The sequence below is a fragment of the Pundamilia nyererei genome, unplaced genomic scaffold (genome assembly GCF_000239375.1).
Source record: "Pundamilia nyererei isolate P.nyererei 1_Seehausen unplaced genomic scaffold, PunNye1.0 scaffold00043, whole genome shotgun sequence".
Lineage (NCBI taxonomy): Eukaryota > Metazoa > Chordata > Actinopteri > Cichliformes > Cichlidae > Pundamilia > Pundamilia nyererei.
In genome coordinates, this window is record NW_005187444.1 from 2,366,288 (window position 1) to 2,385,904 (window position 19,617).

General features: G+C 39.1%; 1 protein-coding gene across 8 annotated transcripts in view; it reads left to right on the forward strand.

Annotated features, from left to right (window-relative positions):
- Positions 1-19,617, forward strand: part of LOC102214496 (pleckstrin homology domain-containing family A member 7-like) — a 143,403-nt gene that overhangs the window by 78,827 nt on the left and 44,959 nt on the right. For all 8 annotated transcript variants that reach the window (XM_013910433.1, XM_013910435.1, XM_005731497.2 and 5 more), the window contains one exon: positions 15,093-15,207. In XM_013910433.1, the coding sequence (XP_013765887.1) occupies positions 15,093-15,207 (115 nt within the window). The remainder of the gene's footprint in view (positions 1-15,092; positions 15,208-19,617) is intronic.

Here is a 19,617-nt window from a genome sequence, read left to right on the forward strand (position 1 = left end):
TTATTCTGTTTTAAGAAGTAACTGAGCTGTTGAGAAACCTCAGCAGACATTGTCAGACTATTGGCTTTATTACTTGCTCACACCACCCATCCATTTGTTTATTTACTTACTTAACCTTTTAAAACTAACCCCTTTCTGAAAAGTCAGCCCGTTTCTGATGGGTTTTATATGAAGCCCCTAAAGAGGCAGCCACACAGGAAGTGACTAGCACTGAAATGGCAAATAGAGAATGCAGAAAGTTACTGACATTTAACAATTTCAAGTGATGATGGGAGAAAATAATCACTGTGAAGTGTGTGTGTGTGTGTGTGTGTGTGTGTGTGTGTGTGTGTGTGTGTGTGTGTGTGTGTGTGTGTGTGAGTTTAACTTTTCTCAGCTTCTAGGCAAGTAGTTAAAGAAACTACCAATGAGAGTGAAGGATATTGTTGATTTACATATGACGGGGTGGTAACCACATTATTAGCAACATTCTAATAATCAGTCCTTTTTAATCCATCGTGTAAGTCAGGGATTTTAAAGTTAGCTTTGTTGTGACCATTGAGTAACTTAAATGAAACAAATTCCAGAAAGTTAAAGGATTGAGTACATTTATATAGTTTATCCTACATATATTCATTCCCTCGGCGTACGGAATCTAATTAATATAACAGTGTTAAAAATATTGATGCGTTTTCTGATAGTGAGTGTAATGGAGACCAGGGGTTCCATTACCTTGTTGGCACTGTTAGTGATTAATTGATGGATTGGGAATTTAAAATAGTATAATAAAGAAAAACACATTAGTTCTTATGACTTCTTTATTAGGTTTATTTGACATATGATTAAAATGACAGCTTGTAAAGGTGAAGAGACAGGGGGACTGGCCATCCTACCTGTGTCAGAGAAGAGCCAAAGTTAGAGCTGCTTGTGAAATGAGAACTTATAAAGGTACTCACCTGTCCTGGTTGCTTCTTGCAGGATGTGGAGCAAAAGAGTGAAAGCGGCTCAATCACCTGCTTAAGAGCTCCTGGAGCAGACCAGTGTGCCAGGTTAGGGAGTATGGTTAAAGAGGGTTTTAATTTAGATAGTAATGGGTGAAGCTTATGTTATTGGTTTTTTTATAGTACGTGTTGGAAATATGTATATGTTTGTGATGTGCTTTAATGTTATTGTATGTTTGTTTGTGTGGAGGGCTATGTTTTCATGTTGATTAGTTAACCCCCATACTTGGGCTATTCCAGATGCTCACCTGAAAAGGTAGAGTATAAAAGGAAGCCATTGTGTTTAGTTGGAGTGAGTGTTTTTGTGCTGTTATCATGTGCCTTCTTTAATAAAGTGCCAATCCATGAATGTATTCTACTCCAGTCTCGCGTCATATTATTGGACAGAACCTATGACCGCCGGCCAAAACTGACAGCGAGTAACATCTCAGTCAAAACTTTAAAATTCACATACACTGTATCCTCACAGCGGTGTCATTTACTGCGGTGCAGTTTTGCTTCCTGGTATTTAAGTGATATCTGTAATCCTTTAATTAGTATCTCTGGGTATGTGGTGAATGCATTTGTGTGGCTCACCTATCTTGCTGTAGTGTTTTGTATATGTAATTTGCTCTCGGGCACTATGGATATTAATGCAGCTTAGACTGAATATGCATGTTTTTGCTGATTAGTATGTGTGGGCATGTACACACATCATGACAACTTATGAGTTATGGGTATTGTTGTTGGTGAACATCAAAGCTGAAATCTGGTTCGTCAACAAAATCTCTGTAATTATGAAGTGCCTTTAAATACCAGATGGCATATCCAAGACAAAATGGCTCTTAAGAATAAAGAAGAGAATTTTGTGTGATTTTAAGTTAAAAACTCACAGCACAAGAGGGGGGATCATGAACCTCAGGCTTTCTTTGGGTGGGGGGTGTAAGGGACCTGAGATCAGTGCTTTGTATACTTTGGGCTTTTTTATCAAAAGCTGAATTCTTTACACAGTCTGGAACTTCAGCTGACAGACAGTAATATTTCTAACGCGACTAAATTAAACCCCGCTACAAATCTCTTCACAAAACATCCATCATCATTTAGACAAGTGCAGTCAGTGTTTTTCAAATTTCATGCACTGGTTAACAGATTACCACCACTATTTGGCTTTTTTTTTGCGAATTCTTTTTGCATAGGCGGATTTAAAAAAAAAATAATTTTGTAACATTAATATGTCAATAATACTAAAATAGTGTTCATTCTAAAACCAAGATGTTAAGTTGAATTAGTTAAACATCGTCTCATGAAATACTTTACCTTTTTCTGCACACAAAAACCCTATTAAGGTACCTTCGCTACTGTTTGATTGGATTAATAGAAAAATCTACCTCATGTGCTTGGTTATTGGTTGCATTTTCGTTGAATCTTTTATTAGGTTTAATTCTTCCTAAATGCATCAGAGCCAAATCCAGTCACTGATTTGGTGAAGAACAATTAATAGAGATTTTGTGGCAGCTAATCTAATGAGAGAACACATTAAAATGTAATCAAGTTTCAGGGCACAAGCACAATTTCTATCAGCCTGTTTTCTTTCCATTTTTTCCCTTTCTGCCATCATCTCATTGGTTTCAATTTCCTGTTTCCTCTATTTCTGTGTCCCACCCAATCAATGTTTCTGTTATTTCACTTTCCGTTGTTGCCCATACATCCTGTCGTAGCTTTTTGCTGAGAACTCTAGCTTCCCACCCGTTGGAGAGTCTGATTTACCTGGCTGCTAGAGAAGCAATATTAGTATGAGCAGTACTTCCTTTTTGCACTGAAAGTGAAGTGAAGATTGCTTTTTGTTTTGCGTGGGCAAGAAGTGCTTTTCTGCCCGCCTGACTTGTCTGGCATGGACCACACTGCAAAGCACACTATAGCTCCATTCACCGGTCCTTCCACTTGCCACTGTGGCTCCCTTCGCCATGTGATTTTCTTTCTCTTTGCACCACTTGCCCCATCTGTCTTGCTCACTTGTCTTTTCCTGTCCCTCCCATGCTACCCAACCCATTCCTATGCATCATCTCTCTCTCCTCTTCTCTTTCCTCCATACGTCCCAAATGATGAAGGACCTGGTTCCATATTTCCTCACCATGTTCTGGTGGATCTGTCTTATTAGCAGCTGTGTAGGCGTGAAGCAGGTCTGTACAAACCACTATGATAATGTGTCAGTCCAACCCACACACATTTTACCAATATGTGTGTGTATATGTGTCACTATGAAAACAGTAATTTTTCTATAAGGTTTTAAAGAGGGAGGCAGTAGAAATTAAATCGGTTTAGCTGCTAAACAGGAAATGCTTCATAGTTCGGTGTAATGAGTGTATTAAAACAATGAAGGAGGTCATTTGCTGTGCTTATTTAGGGCACAGCTGAGCAGCATCGATTGCCATCTTCATAATGGCTGTAAAGAAGAACCTTGAGGGTAATGTATTGAAGCATTCAAAGACCAATTAAACCTTAGTTGACTGAAGTCTTGTGCTTGTTTGTCTGCAGCAGTGCTCTGTGAAGTCAATTGTTTGTGTTGATAGTGTTGCAAAGGAGTATCCGATCCAATAGTACTTTTTAGTCAATTAGAATCTGTAGCATTAGTGTCTTTTGGCACCCCTAATTAGCTTCGTACTTGACAGTTAGGGCTTTTTAAAGGTTCATTTTTGAACACACTTCATACGTATATTGATATAATTAAGATAATTACTGATGTATTGAGTTTAATATTAAGACATCTGTAGTTTTTTATGATCCAAACCACAGCTTTGCACTGAAAGACATTTTTGAACGCAAATAAAAACAAAAAAAACCAACACTATCTGTATACATAAATGAAAAGTATCCAAGATATCAGTAGTGACTGAATACTGGCCAATCTGCTATTAAGCATGTTCAGTATCACAAACACGGTCATTTCTTAACTCTCATATTAAATTATATTGTGTATATATAGATATATTTTAGTAATCTACCCAGTTCTATTGTTAACTCAGTGGGGCCATTCCACCACTCATACAAGAAAACCAATTTGAGCCATTTCCCTTTGTGCCTTTCAGAATATTTGCAGTGCTGTTGTAGGACATATTTGCAAAACCACACACACACACACACACACACACACACACACACACACACACACACACACACACACACACACACACACACACACACACACTAATATTTTTATTTTTTACCATTAATAAGTTAGGCACTCAGATGGAGCAGAGGTAACCTTTAGGTTACAGCCACCATGTCGCTGCCTCAAGCTAGCACACTGCCTGTGGAATACACTGGAGCTCATATTACTGTGTATATCTGTCATCATCAGCTGCAGCTCCACCCGCACCAAGCCAGGCTTCTTTTTTTGGTTTGATGTCAACATGATCTGTGATGGCGGCATCAGCTCAGAGACCATCAAAGCAGAGTCAAAGCTCAACCTGAGAGTGATATTAGCAGCAGGGTGTGGTGCGTGCGTGTGTGTGTGTACAGAGGCTGGCGTCAGCGGGCCTGCTCACTAGGGGTTATCGTGGATTAAAGGGGCTAAAGTGTCAGGACTTTACAGGTTCTAGGAGTACCTTATCAGCTCTTATTTTGGCAGCAGGAGAGACAAAATAACTTCCCATGGCTGCTGCTGTCGAGGTCTCAGTATCTGAAGTGTGTCTAAGTCTATTTGCACCACATCTATCTGTCTGTCTTCTTGTCACTGGGTGTAAGGTCTTGGAATGCACTGAAATTTCTATCTCAGAAGCTAGTAGAACATTCAAGCTGTTTGCAGATAGACTGAAGAACTGTCAGTTTCAGTTTTCCTAACTTTGTTTTGTATTATTCTGGGATGCATGGTTAATCCCAAGACTTGCACAGCTTGTTGCATGGAATAAAATAAATCTCCTGTTTGTCATGCACAAGCATCAGTTGTAAGACCAGTTTTGGTCCCAAAAAATATTTTCTCACGAATTTTTATATTTCTTAATATATGCACGGTAGTGTTGTTGTTTTCTTCTGCGTAAATGTTATGAAATTTTGAACGCTCTTGATTTGTTAAAATGTGGGGAACCAAACATTTAAATGTAATTATCAAGCAGATTCTGAAAAAACAAGCTTGTTTTTACTAAAAGAGAGCATGTACGCCAGATGAAAAAATGTCCCTCTACAAATGGAGATAAAAAAGAACTCCTGCTGTCTCTTGGCATGTCTTTCTCATTGTCACACTTGCTTTTCTAAAACCTTTCTCCATGCCATGTAATTTCCCTCTGTCCCTCTCAGTGAATGTTTCCTGTTCTCGCTCTACTTATACACATATTTTTGTGTCTTTGACCCATCCTCTGTGTATTGATCTTGGATTTGGTGATTAAAGTGAAGCTATGCCAGTAATGTGATGAGTGCTCACATGGTGCTTCGCTGAGGGCACAGCAACGTTTTGGTTGAGTGTTGCCATAGCAGCTTTGTGGAGCTGAAGCGGAAGGGAGCAGGGAGGCGGGCGGGCGGGGGCATTGTAGATGAAATGTGTTGTTGGGCAAATCTCAGACCTGCATCAGTATTCAAAACATAATTGGTACATTTAAGCTTGATTAATTAAGCTGATTGCTTTTGTGAAAACCTTATAGACGATTCAAGGTTTCCTAAAATGACACAATAAATTGACGTTCTTTCAGAAAAAAGATGCTCTTTTAATTAGTTTTTGAAATTGTGATGAGAATATTAATTTCATCTTTGAGCATAGTGAATGCTTTGTGTGACCACTTGGTGCTTCTAAGGCTCAAAATGTTCAAAACCTACTGGTTTAGAGATGCAGAGTTTCAAAATAGCCTTCATATTATCTGACATGCTGTCAGTTCCTCTGATTATTATATATCATAAGAATGAGCCCTGTTATTTTATGGATTTTTTGTAACAGTGCCTCTTCCTATACCTTGCTTTTGTCACCTTATTAGACATCTTCACACAAACCACGAATCGTCTTGCTGACTACAGTTAAGATCCAGCACATTTTTTTTCTTTTGGTTCCCAAGTGCCACTTTAGCTCACTTTCAACCATGTTAGCACCAGGAAGCTTCTCCCCGACAGATGACTGAGGCCAGCTGAAGCTATGGTGCAAGACAGCTTTCACGATACTGTGTTCAGAAGGTTTTTTTCCCCCTTTTCTCTACATGGTAGGTTGCACTGGTGTTTAATTGCAGTTTGCTCCACACAGGAAAACGGTTCATTTCTTCCATCCCAGATTTTGTTTTTCTCTTTGCTGTCAGTCAGGGGCTTTGGATTTGTCATGCTCTCATAATTTCCAGAGTTTGGCAACTGTGGAAATGCACTTAGGTTCTCTTTAGCAGAACTTTTTAAGGACTTTTTAGGGTACATAATTATTAGTTGCCTGACAACACAGTGTTAGGGAGCCACTTATCGAGCTCAAGATAGTATCCTTCTATTCACAGTTATGATGTTTAACTAAATGAAGCATTTTGTGACTCCACCTCCATATTTTATCCCTATTTTAGGGTGAAAAATATATATTACCTAGTGTGAAGTGTTAGCTTTTCCTTGAGTAAGTACAGCAAACTTTGAACCTCAAACAGATTTTCCATTTCAAGCCAGTATTTAATAATATGAGAAAAAAAGGAGTGTCTAGTGTAAGGCAATTTAGTGCCATGAACATCAAAAAAGAACATCACATCGGACAATTTGTTAAGACGGAAGTGCCAAGGAAACAAAATTCAAAGTAAAAAATGAATGTGCAGTGGAGACACGGGCTGTCCTTTCCAGCATCGTCAGAAGAAAGCTTTTTGTCCTTACTGTTTATCCAGATGTGGGTTTTTTAATTTTTTTATTTTATAGGGATAGTTTGGTCTAACAATGTGGACATACAAAAAACAAACCAGAGAAAGACAGTGACTGAGTTTAATTGGGTAATTGATTAGGTATTTCTGACTGCCTTGGTCTTCAGCATACAAACTGAAGCATGAATGTATGATTGTGTTTAAATGTCAGCCGTCTCTGTGTGGGATGCCATTGCTTTTCATTTTCCCCATATTTCATTTCCTGTTTTTTGCATCTTATGTGTGAATGTGGGAGTTTGCAGTATCTTGCAGTAAAAATGACTTTTTTCCTGTTTTCTCATGAGTGGTACAATTAAATTATAAAAAGTCATATGGTCAAATGTCAGTCTTCATGACAATTACCTTTCCTGTGTGATTAAATCTCCATTGTGACCTCTCTATCGGGCTCTCAACAAGTGGAGGGAAGGCGCTTCTCTCGGCAGACAAATGTTCTCCAACACATATTTTAGTTTCAATGTCAACTCATGGCCTGTATTGCACAATGAGATTAGTATGTGCTATTTCTAAGGTTGTGATTCATGTGCTGTCATGCTTTGACCATACAGTTTTCTCTTTAATACTAACTTTTAATAGGTACATCTGTTCAACTGCTCGTTAATGCGGATATCTATTTGGGCAATTACATGGCAGCAGCTCACTTCATTTTGGTATGTTGACAATGTAATGGCAACCTGCTGATGTTCAACCTAGCTTCAGAAGTGGGGGAACGAAGGTGCCCCTGATGCCAGAGGTGAGAGAACAATGGCCAGGCTGCTTCAATCTGCTAAGAAGACAACCAAGCTATGCAGAAGACGACAACCTGTCAGCTAAGAACATGAAACTGATGCTAAAGTTTCCATGGACGCACCAAAATTGGACAATTAAAGATTGGAGAATTGTTGTGTATCTGAGTCTCGATTTCTGTTGCGGCATTCACATGGTAAGGTGAGAAACTGGTGTAAACTACATGAAAGCATGGATCCATCCTACCTTTTATCAACTGTTCAGGCTGCTCCTCGTGATGTGATTGTTTCGGGGATATTTCCTTGGCACACTTTGGGGCCAGTTGTGTACCAGCTGAGTATTGGTGAACCATCACAGCCTACTTCAAAATTGTTGGTGACCATGTCCATCCCTTTAAGACCACATTATCTTCTGATGGCTGCTTCCATTATTATAATGGGCCATGTCACAAAGCTCAAATCATCTTAAACTGGTTGAGGAATAAGTTTATTATACTGGCCTGCACAGTCACCAGATCTTAAGCCAATAGAGCACATGTGGAATGTGGTGAAACTGGCAACAGGGTGATGCTATCATGTTAATATAGATCTCTGGGGATGCATTTCCAGCATCATGTTGACTCTATGCCATAAGGAATTAAGGGAGTTCTGAAGGCAACATGGGATCCCACCATCTACTAGCAAAGTTCAGAAAGTAACCAGTGAGTCTGCCTTTTCTTCTTTTTCTTCTGTAGAATAATTTGTTCACATCAGAGAGAAATCGTCCTTTCTCTGTTGAAGTCTCCTTTAAGTCGTCGTTAGTGATAGGTAGTCCCTTATTTCCATGTTTGTTTTTTATTATTTTAATTACGAGCTGTGATTATGAGGTTTATCCTTTGTTTCTAAACCTTCAGCTTTTGAAGTCACTTCAAAGAATCGTCTTGTGTAGATGAGTTGATTTCTCTGAAGGTATCACCCCATTTGGTTGCATCCCTTCACCACATCATTTTGGTTGTCAAACTTATTTGTCAGAAATTCTCTTGAGATTTAGTCTTCCGTTACAATCAATTTGTAGAATTACAGGTCATGGGATTTGTCAAATTTGAAACCGAATGTGCTGTTTCCTTGGGGGGCAGGGATAGCTCAGTAGGTAGAGTGGTGGCCCCATGATCGGAAGGTCGGGGGTTCGATTCCCCTGAACAGCTACCCTGAGGTACCCCTGAGCAAGGTACCGTCCCTACACACTGCTCCCCGGGCGCCCAATGGCTGCCCACTGCTTCACCGAGTGAATGGGTTAAATGCAGAGAGCGATTTTCCCCACGGGGACCAATAAAGTACTCTTTCTCTTTGTCTCCAGTATGGTTCCAGTTTGAGAATATGGTATGCAAGCAAAAGAGAACCCATTAGCACTTTTTATTATGACCCCTTCAAACCCCTTGTGATGAGCAAACTAACTTCAAGTGTGAAATCACTGCCGTGCCTTTTACATTTTAAAAAGGCAACAAGTAATTTGAGATCAGGTAACAGGAATATGAAGCAAAAGCAATGCTGTATATTTGACTTGCAGTTTTTCTTCCTGCACTCATCAGTCATGAATCAGAGCTCGAATACTTCAGTGATGCTTTCTTCACAAATCACATTTTCTCCATGTTGTGCAGTCTAAACAACTTGATCCTCTAGTTGTACTCTTGACCTGATGCACTACCTTCTAAAACTGATGCTTGGTCTCGGGTCATTGCCCGAGATTCGGCACTTATCGCTAGAGATGATCCTCAACATTAAAGTTAAGTAAATTTGATGCAGAGGTTGACTGTTTTTTTCTGCAGCAGTTGGAGGTCCATGGAGACAGGTCATAGTCATCATCTTACATCTTTGCAGACACACTAAGGAGATTTTGATGTATCAGAAGACTGTTTTAGCACTAGTCTGTGAAAGCAGGTAACAGTAGTAAGCTAAGGCACTTATTGTTTCTCATAGCCACCTCTAATAGCCACATTACAGTAAAATTGTAATGATTATAGTATGCAACTTTCATTACAGAGAAATATATAGTGTTGAAGTGCTTTAGCTTAACTTCATAAAAATGCAGTAAAAATAGACGCCTAAAACTAAGATTTGGGTATTTGATTTACCACGTTATCACGATACCAAACCTTCTGATCCTCCAGTAAATAAAATTATGAATGAATCTAAGTGATTGTTGATATGCTAATAACATCATTGTTGTGATGTGATTTTATGTCCTTGATAATCATGCAGTGAACATATACTTTTGTGACAACTGAAGACTTATTTCAATAATCAAGTGGGGATGTTTAGTAATCTAACATAACCTTGAAGTCTTTACCCTGTGGTACAAGTGTTGTGCCAGAAAGAACACAAAGAAACATGTATTATTCTACATGAACAGAAATGTCCAGTGACAGATATTAATCTCGTGTCATAGAATAAAGTCACATTTAATAAGTCAGATACCAAAGGAAAATATTCATTTTCTTTCAATTCATTTTCATTCATATAGTGCCAAATCACACCAACAGGTGCCTCAAGGCGCTTCATATTGTAAGGTAGAGACTCAACAATAATAAAGAGAGAACTCAAACAATCAAGCCACCACGTATGAGCAAAGATTTGGCAATAGTGGGAAAGAAAAACTCCCTTTTAACAGGAAGAAACCTGCAGGGGAACCAGGCTCAGGGAGGGGCAGCCATATGCTGCGACAGGCTGGGGTGATGGAAGGAAAACAGGACAAAAGACACACTGTGGAAGAGCAACGGAGATTAATATCTAATAATTAAACACAGAGTGATGTGTAAGCACATAGTAAATGAAAAGGGTGAGTGAACACAAAACACTCATGGGAAGCAGCCTAAAAATATAAAATCATTACCAAAAATTAATAGTTCATGGTAAAACTGCTCCATGAACTACATTGATACTATACAATATCAGTATTGTACTGCACAGCACACTACGGCAGTGTGCCTTTTCATCTTGTTTACTCAAACTTTTTCCTCTTCTCTCTTTTTTTCTTAATCATTTCAGCTAGATTATTTTGGTTGCCTGAACCAATCAGTTAAACAGAAATGATCATACAATAGAATACAGTAAAATAGAATAGAATGTATTGCACTGCACCTCTACGAGCTGTGTTACATGTATAATAGGATGGAAAAGCCAGAGAGATTGTACTTCTGAGTTTCAGGTGCTCGTGTTAGCTATCGTGTTACTGTCTGTTGAGATGCCATGCTCCACGTTACTTCCTTCTTGAACCGTTGCGTTTGACAGATAATTAATAAGTCATAATAACAGCTTGAATAAAAGCTACATGGTATTCAGTAGGCTGGAAAACCTATATCTTTCTTTATGACATCATTATGGAAGCTGGTAATAATCTTAAATTACATGGTAGTCAATGTAAAAGAAACATGCTTTTTAAATGTGTGTTTATGAAAAAAAGAACTGAAAAAAAAATAAAATACTCAAGATGTATTAATAATTCAAATTCCAGCAGAAATAGACCTTGAGTTTCAGGTGCTCATTTCTGATCTTTGTGGGGTTTTTTTTCTATCTTCAGAGTAGTGCAGGTCACAGATGCTAAAATCTGTTCTTTATGACATAGAAAGGAAGTAAATTTGTGCTCTAATTAGTCTGGTCTTTTATTTCATCTTACCATCTGGCTTTGCGTGTTTTCCAATCCTCTGCTGATCTTCCTTCTGTTTCAGAAAAACAGAATTAAATCTGACAAAATTTGACAATATCACTCTGAAGTATTATGTGTGATTTCAAAATACACACACGTTGTGAGCCTGCAAATATAAATAAACAAGAAAGCTCTTGTTTAGATGCAAATATGATGGTTTAATTTTACTGCACAAAAACCAGTTCGTGCTTTTATCACGGGAGCTTTTCAATTCTGCCCAGTATTAGCTTTTAATTAAAGAACAGTGACTTCCCCAGATGTTTTATAACTTCAGTTGCTTACAATTACTCCACTGAATACTTTTTGTTTCTCACTTGAATTCAGATGAAAATGCAACTCATTTTTATTTTAGGGTTCGTGACCTTTAAAAAGTTTCCATGAAATTCTCTTGACAGGGGAATAAAAACAGATTCTGCGAACCCACTGACACAACATTCAAAGCCATTATGCATATGTGGGAAAGAAATTTAGTGATGTTCAGAAACTGTTGGCTGTGTTGGTGCGTTACAGCTCAGCCTGTAACGTGGAGAGCAGAGCTGGGAGCAAGATCAGTGTTTTTATTGGGGGGAAGAAAAGAAAAGTGAAATACAGAGAAGATGAGCACAACAGATAAAATATACTTTAGATAAACAACAAAAATAACATAGTATCAAAACCAATATTTGTTTCATTCTGGAAATATTTTCAAATCAGACATAATCAAAGCATTTTTCCTTTAATAAGTCTTTTACCAAGAGGGACGCATCCAAGACACGAAAATGTGCTCAGAGGAATAAAACTATGGATTTATTTGAGAAAGATGGAGTCGGAAAGAAATGTAACACTTAGTAATTTTCTTGGATGAAAGAATGTATTATATTACCATTGTTCTCTCTTTTGAAACTAATCAGACAGATACAGACACTTACTGTGCCTGGTGTTATTCCACTGAATATAAAAAACACAGCACAGAAAGTCTCATCTGTCTCGCCACAAAAAGACAGCAGCAATAGCGATTGTGCCATCATGCAAATAGATATTCGGTGAAGACCACATGCAGAGAGGCTCATTTTGTTTCCTCAGTTGTTTGTGTGTACTTTGGTTTTAAAAGTATACACACACAAATGTTGGTAGCCTACAAGGTTACATGTGGAATATGTAAAATCGTAGACAAACAGCTGCGACCGAGGACAGCAGAAGGTCTGTAGGCAGGAAAAAGTGTCTGTAGCCGATCATTTAGAGGATAAATCTTTAAGAGGACTGCAGTGACTCTTGAGTGACTGTAAAAGTGATTTTAGGATATGTATTGAGCGCCATTTGGCTTCCCCAAAAATGTGAGGGAAGAGAGGGAATCTTTCTACAGGCAGGCACATAATTAGCACTGTGGGACAATCACTGGTCTTCATAAATCACTTTAAAATCAGGAACATCTAAATATCAGAAGCAGTCACAACTCCAATTTGCTGGACATTTAGCCTGATAACATATTTGAGGCTCATATAAACAAATGTGGACGATAGGCACTCACAACATTTGTAATTCATCAGTGCCTCAGGCTTCTAACAGGAACACAGTGAAGGTGATATGTCTAAAACTGCCAAAACATTCTTAGATTCAGTCATTTTAATGCGTCCAAGGTTGCTTTAAAAATAGTTCAAGTACAAGTGTAAAATACAAGTGAAATGAGATGGCCAAAAAAACACACAAACAAACAAACAAATAAATAAATAAAATGTATACATCAGGCTGCTTATCTAAAAAACAAATAAGAACACGACTCCAGTAATTCCTGCTCTGGCTCTTCCTGAAGGTTCAGGTGAAATAAAAGAAAAAAGTAGCACGAAAAAAGACTGCAGACAAAGAGACGTTTTAAAATGCTATTATTGCAGGTATTTACATCTGTTTGCGATGGAGTCGGGTGGATATCACTGTGAGCTGTGTGAATAAATCAATCTACCACTCTTACAAGCAGAAGCTTGTGAAATAAGGTTTGAAAACCTGAACTCATAGCGGTTTCTGAACCATTTTTGCAGAGTTTTTCAAAGTCTGTAGATTGCCATGTTTTGTTTTTTTTCCTGTTCTTCAAGGTAGAGTGTGCTTCCTGAAACCAAAGTGCTGTAATGTGAAAAAGACTTTACCAAACCCTGAGTACTTTGTTGTGTGTACTTTGAGTCTCATTCACAGCTGCCAAAGGATTATCCAGTTCTTGGCCGTCCGTTAGCTATCGTGTTACTGTCTGTTGAGATGCCATGCTCCACGTTACTTCCTTCTTGAACCGTTGCGTTTGACAGATAATTAATAAGTCATAATAACAGCTTGAATAAAAGCTACATGGTATTCAGTAGGCTGGAAAACCTATATCTTTCTTTATGACATCATTGTGGAAGCTGGTAATAATAATCTTAAATTACATGGTAGTCAATGTAAAAGAAACATGCTTTTTAAATGTGTGTTTATGAAAAAAAGAACTGAAAAAAAAATAAAAAACTCAAGATGTATTAATAATTCAAATTCCAGCAGAAATAGATCTTGAAATGGTGACAGCATGTCAGAGAGGCTGTTCAGGTGGACATTTAACAGTGGTTAGAGCGAATTTTCTTTCACTAACTTCCCTCGCATATTTTATAAATAGAAAAAGCTTAATGTCATTAAATTAATATTGTGTCATCCACAAATATCTGAAAATGTCAAAACAGTTTCAAAAAGATAAAAGATTCTGAACTGAAAAATTGTTCTTGGATATAAAACATCAGAACAATGAAAAAAAGTTTGCTGTTTTTGTTTGATGGTGACGTAATAGTCCTCAGTCTCAAATTTGGGACTGCTGTGTCTGACACATACTTTTGGAATAAGGCGTAATGGTGCTAATTTACATTCAGTAAACAGTTACACAACCCAGTGCTTTGTGCACACTCTTCTGTTCTGTCTGCATTGCGAGTTTGGTAACCGCTTTCTCTTCTGAAAAGGTCATGTAAGGAAATAGGTCTTGGCTGACCTGAAGGTACAAAAGGAAAATGGATCTTGTGTGAACACGCACACACTGTGGAAGGAGTTTTATTCATTTCCCTCCAAGGTGTGTACGGTGAGAATAATGAAAAATTTAGGACAGTCTGTCTTCAGGTCATTGAGCTGCCTTCGTCAGATGTTTGGTGTTTTCTTTACACACATGCATGCTCTCAATCTGTCACTGGCCTGTATGACAACCTGAAACAGTCCCCAAGCACACTTTTCCAGTTCACAGAATCCACCCTTGCCTCCTTATCGCGTTATGTGTTTTACATATTTGCATACTTGAGTCTTTCCGAAGCAGCTCTGATGGACTCCAAATCACACACTGGGAAAATCGGAACGTCAAGAATAGCAGGATGCCTTAAGGCGTAAGACATCAGATTTAATTATTTTCCTCAACAAAAACCCTGCAGGTGCTCTTGAAACACAAAGTGAACCTAATTTAGAGTCCCATATAAACACATTAATAACAATTATGTATTTATATGCTCCATATTTTTTATCCAGATCTTCTCTCTGCTCTTTGCAAATAGAATGTTTGAACCACAAGTGTGGGGTGCTTCCACTAATGATATCCCTCAAAATGTAAGAGTCGAAAAAACAACTGGAAAACAGGCACTTTGGGCAGTCTCAATCCTGAGTTTAGGTGAACGAAACTCCAGCAGCACTTTTAGTATACATACAATGTTTATTTGCTCCCTAACAGTCTGCCTTATATGCCAGCCCATAATAGAAAAATGTGAGACAATGTACAGATGTCAGTGCTGCAGTAACAACTTGGGAAATGTGTAACGGCTAAATCAGAGGTGTGGTTACACTTCACTACTTCTTCGAGTCCTCCCGGTTATGTATAGTGACGTTTTCTGTATGTGTGTGCGTGCAGGCCGCAGGGTACTCGAATGATGTCAAAACCTGCGGGTGAGCAGCTCTCCAGTACCACCGTCAGCGAAGCCTCTACTGCCATCACCTCTTCCACTGTGGACACGTCAGCCTCCAAGGTTAGTCTGTGGTTTCAGTCTTTACCTGTATATATGTGTGTTTGTGTGTTAGTTCCACATTTGTCGCTTTCAAACAATGTCCTTTCTTGATTCGTTGTGGACTGGTTTTATGCTATAAAAGGGTGACCATCCAGGCTTTTTGGTCTTTGAGTTTTGTCTCCTACATTTTTGTGCGGTAGTTAGAATATTTTCAAGCAGCAACAGAGAGGATTGCCTTGTGAAATTTTTAGCAATTATGAGGCTTCATGTCTTTGTCCTGTTTTGTGAGAGTTAAAGCATATGAATCAAGTAGTAGTAGGGGTTGCATTGGCAGTACTGGAGTCTTCAGTTAGTTAAGGTTGCCGGTTCGAGCCCCGGCTTGGACAGTCTCGGTCGTTGTGTCCTTGGGCAAGACGCTTCACCCGTTGCCTACTGGTGGTGGTCAGAGGGCCCGGTGGCGCCAGTGTCCGGCAGCCTCGCCTCTGTCAGTGCACCCCAGGGTGGCTGTGGCTACAATGTAGCTGCCATCACCAGTGTGTGAATGTGTGTGTGACTGAATGTGTAAAGTGCTTTGGGGTCCTTAGGGACGAGTAAAGCGCTATACAAATACAGGTCATTTACCATTTTAACATCCACAATCAGTTTTGTGTTAAATGCACTGCACTGAAAAGCCAAGTAGTACGTGAGCCATCAATAAAGGTCTGTTAGCTCTGTAATAAACCTACGATGTTCTCTGCAGCTTGTTAATGAAGAAAATCACTCCATTAATTCACCAGTGCAAAGGCTTAAAATGATCATTAAACAAGAAAAGAAAACGATGCTAATATCTGAATATACCAACAAACACAGGTACAACCACTGAACACAGTGAGGCATGACAAACAGACAGAGATGTCTTTTTAGTCTGTGGTACAGGAGAAATCCATTCTTTAGAATCAGTCAAGAGATGAGCGCTGGTTATCCATGGCTAGCCCCGAGAATGATCACAGCAGCCTGGGCTAGTGGGGGGAAAACATTATTTGTGGCCAGTGACTGACCTGATTAGCAGCAATTTTCAGCTGACTCACAGCAAAACGGAATGATGGATGAGGATGAGAAAATGGAAATTAAAAGCTTTTTGCAGCTGATCAAACTCTATTATGGCCATGCAGGGATTTAGACCTGAGGTGTAGTTTGAAATGGAGGTAGAGGTTGTAGGTTTGCACCATGATTAAGTGCAAAGTTGTCTGCTGGTTAGCAAGATTAGGTATGTTTCTATGTAACATAGAAGTTGAATGCTAGAATTACACTTAATAAAACTGGATGCAAGGTGCAAAGATGCAAATGTGTTTTGTTCTTCTGTAAATGTGCATATTTAAACATTGAAGTCTATGGAGATGTAATATCAGCCTTCACAACCTTATTTTTATGCTAAAAATTGACTGTGTAGATTCAGACATTTGATTTAGTGAACTCAGTATTACAGCAGGCTTCATTGTGATTAGGATTACTCCTTTTGTAAGTTATTTATGGTATATAGTTGATTCCACATTCCTTCCAGTATATTGTATTACCACTATACTACATCAATGAAAAATAGATTTGGTCTGTTTTCATATCCCCCCTCTTCCCCCTTTTTCTTCTATTGGAGCTTATTTGGTTTGTTTGTTTGTTTTTTTGGCAACATTTAAACTCCAGGTCTTCAGGTTTAATTTCTAGAATGCACACTAGTATTATTGCACAGTGATCGTATCTATGAAACAAAACTGAATTATGTTTGTAGTGGAGAAAGCACTTTTCTTTTGACTGTTTAACCTTGTTTTTGGTCGCCCTTGGCTCGGGCAATTTGCTTGCAAAATTACAAAATACTTGAAGCAAATCAGCAGAGACAGTGCTAATGAATTCCAATTTAATCTTCCAAATGCAGATCTCATGCAGGATACATCCCTTGTCATCTGGTTTAGTACACCATAAAGATGTCCATGCCACTTTTTTCAGTATAAATCTTACACTTGGTTTATACTCACACATGTATGCAGCTCCACGGTGGCGTGAAATCTCATCCTGCCCTATCAACAGGTGCCTCGGGACCAAGATTGAACATGTGTCATCGTGTACGGTACAGAGATGACAGGATATCCATCACAAAGCCCCATCACCATTCCCACACCCAGTGTTTTTCTGGTCTGCAGCTCTCCCAGGTGCTCTGGCTCATCACCCCTGCCACTAAGCAGCCGGGAAATGGCACAGGAGCCTTATTCTTAAAAGAAAAACTCTTAACAAAAGAATCTTTTTCTCAGAGGAAGAATGAGTCATTCCTACCCCCCTTGCTTTGCGCACAATCTTAAAATGAATCCGTATTTTGAGTAAGTCACATCTCTTCCGCCTCTGACAAAACATCAGAGAAGCAGTGAGACGTCCCACTTTCCCCATGAGCTGTGTCTCGCCGTTCTCCTGTAAGCACTTGTGTTCACTGGCTGCATATTTAGTGATGTTGTGTTCACAACTAACTTCTTTGGGATTTATCAAAGTCCGTGTCATTTAGACATTTCTGTTGGCTCCCAGTATCCTCTTATGAATTGTTTTGCCTTTATATGCCTCATTAATTCGCTGCCTCACTTTTGAAAGTAACTCTGCTCTTCAGGTGCTTCTTTGAGCATTAAAACCAACACATAATAGAACAGAGAACGCTGCAGAGTAAAGAGCTGTTCTGTTACGGACTAAACACATATTTGAGTTCCTGCATTAAGGGGGAAACAACAAGAAAAAAGGAAAAAGTCAAAGTAATTGGTGGCATGACTGTAGTGTTAGCAACACTGATTGTCCTGATTGTAAAATAGATGTAAATTACTTTAGGTAATCTTTAGGTCTTTAGGTTTGACAGGAAAGTTTGGCAGTCACAGATCTGCTTCGACCAAAATGGCTGACTAATGTAGGATAGTTTAGAGGGCTATCACCTGGGAGACATTGTTCAAATTCCATGTGAAGCTAAAAGTCAAGATGATTTATTTTTAGATGAATAGGCGTATGACAGCACTCATTGTGTGGAAGGGTCTTAGAACAGAGAGCTGTATTTTCCAGATTGAAGTGCAATTTTAAGAGTATATTTTTAATTTGGGTATAAAGAAAATTCTTGAAATTAGAAAAAATCTTTTTATATCTTACTGTGATGGAAGTGCAGCTAACAGACCTGATGATTACATTGAGATGCAGGAAACGCATTATGTCCTCTGAAGCTGAACTATATAGCGTTTGTCAAGCTAATATGTGACTCAAAGGTAAAATTTGTATTTTCATTATGTTTTAATTGCTGCCTAATTTATAAACACAGAGAGATTGGCAACAGATTGCAGGCAGTTTAAGTCAGATGGCTCACAACTTCTCTGCAACGTGTCTCTTTTCAGTAGGGAACTCAACTCAGCTGCTGAAGTGTGTGTGTGTGTGTGTGTGTGTGTGTGTGTGTGCGTGCGTGCGTGCGTGCGTGCGTGCGTGTCAAAGGTGTCTCAGTAGCAAGAATCAAAACAAAATTGGACTTCATTTTGGTTCTTGCTTAAGTAATTTATGCAGCTACACTGCAGCCATGGTTAGAAGTATGAGCAGTCATTTTGGAGGCTCTTGAAATGATTGTGCACTATGAGTGTGAAGATGGTGCCTCATCCTCCTCAGAGGACTTGGAGGCTGACATGGAGAAGGCCTCAGACCAGCTCTGACTCATCTGAAGGTGAGACTGGAGAGGAGATGGTTGAAGCAGTGACAGGATGAACTTCTCCATCTCCATATTTTGGTCTCCCACAAACGGAGCCACCAGCTATGCACTGCTGCTGATGGATGAAATCCTCCAGCAAATTGTGGCCATGACAGACATGCATGGGAAACACTCGGTGGCTTATGTGGACACAGAGGAACTGCAGGCTTATATAGAGATGCTTATTTTGGACAGTGTTTACAGGTCATAAAATTAATTAATTTTTTAAAGATCATCTAAGGGTTAAGTTAGCCCGGCTTGACTCTTGTTTGTTATTCTTTACCACTGATTTGATTCATCGTACTGGTATTGCTCAGGCATCTTTCTAAAGGGAGAAGGAATCACAACCCATGTTTAATTACCTTACCCTCCCAGATATTTCTCATATGGCTAGGGAATGGAGCCGGTAGCCCTCGGGTCTCAGAGGGACGTCTCTTGGCATTTTGGTTGTCTGATTGTGTACCATTAAAATAGCAAATAGCTGGTTTGACTCTCAGTCACACACCTACAAGACAGAGTGCTACTGTGCAGCAGGGACCACAGTCTGTTCCACAAAATTACATTCGGCCTAAAAATAGACCACTGCATCGTACACACACACACACACACACGCGCGCGTAACAGAGAAAGCAATATCTCTGAAATACACACATAGTATATTTACAGATATGGGACTAGTGTGAGAGGACTGCGTCATCCTCTGTCAA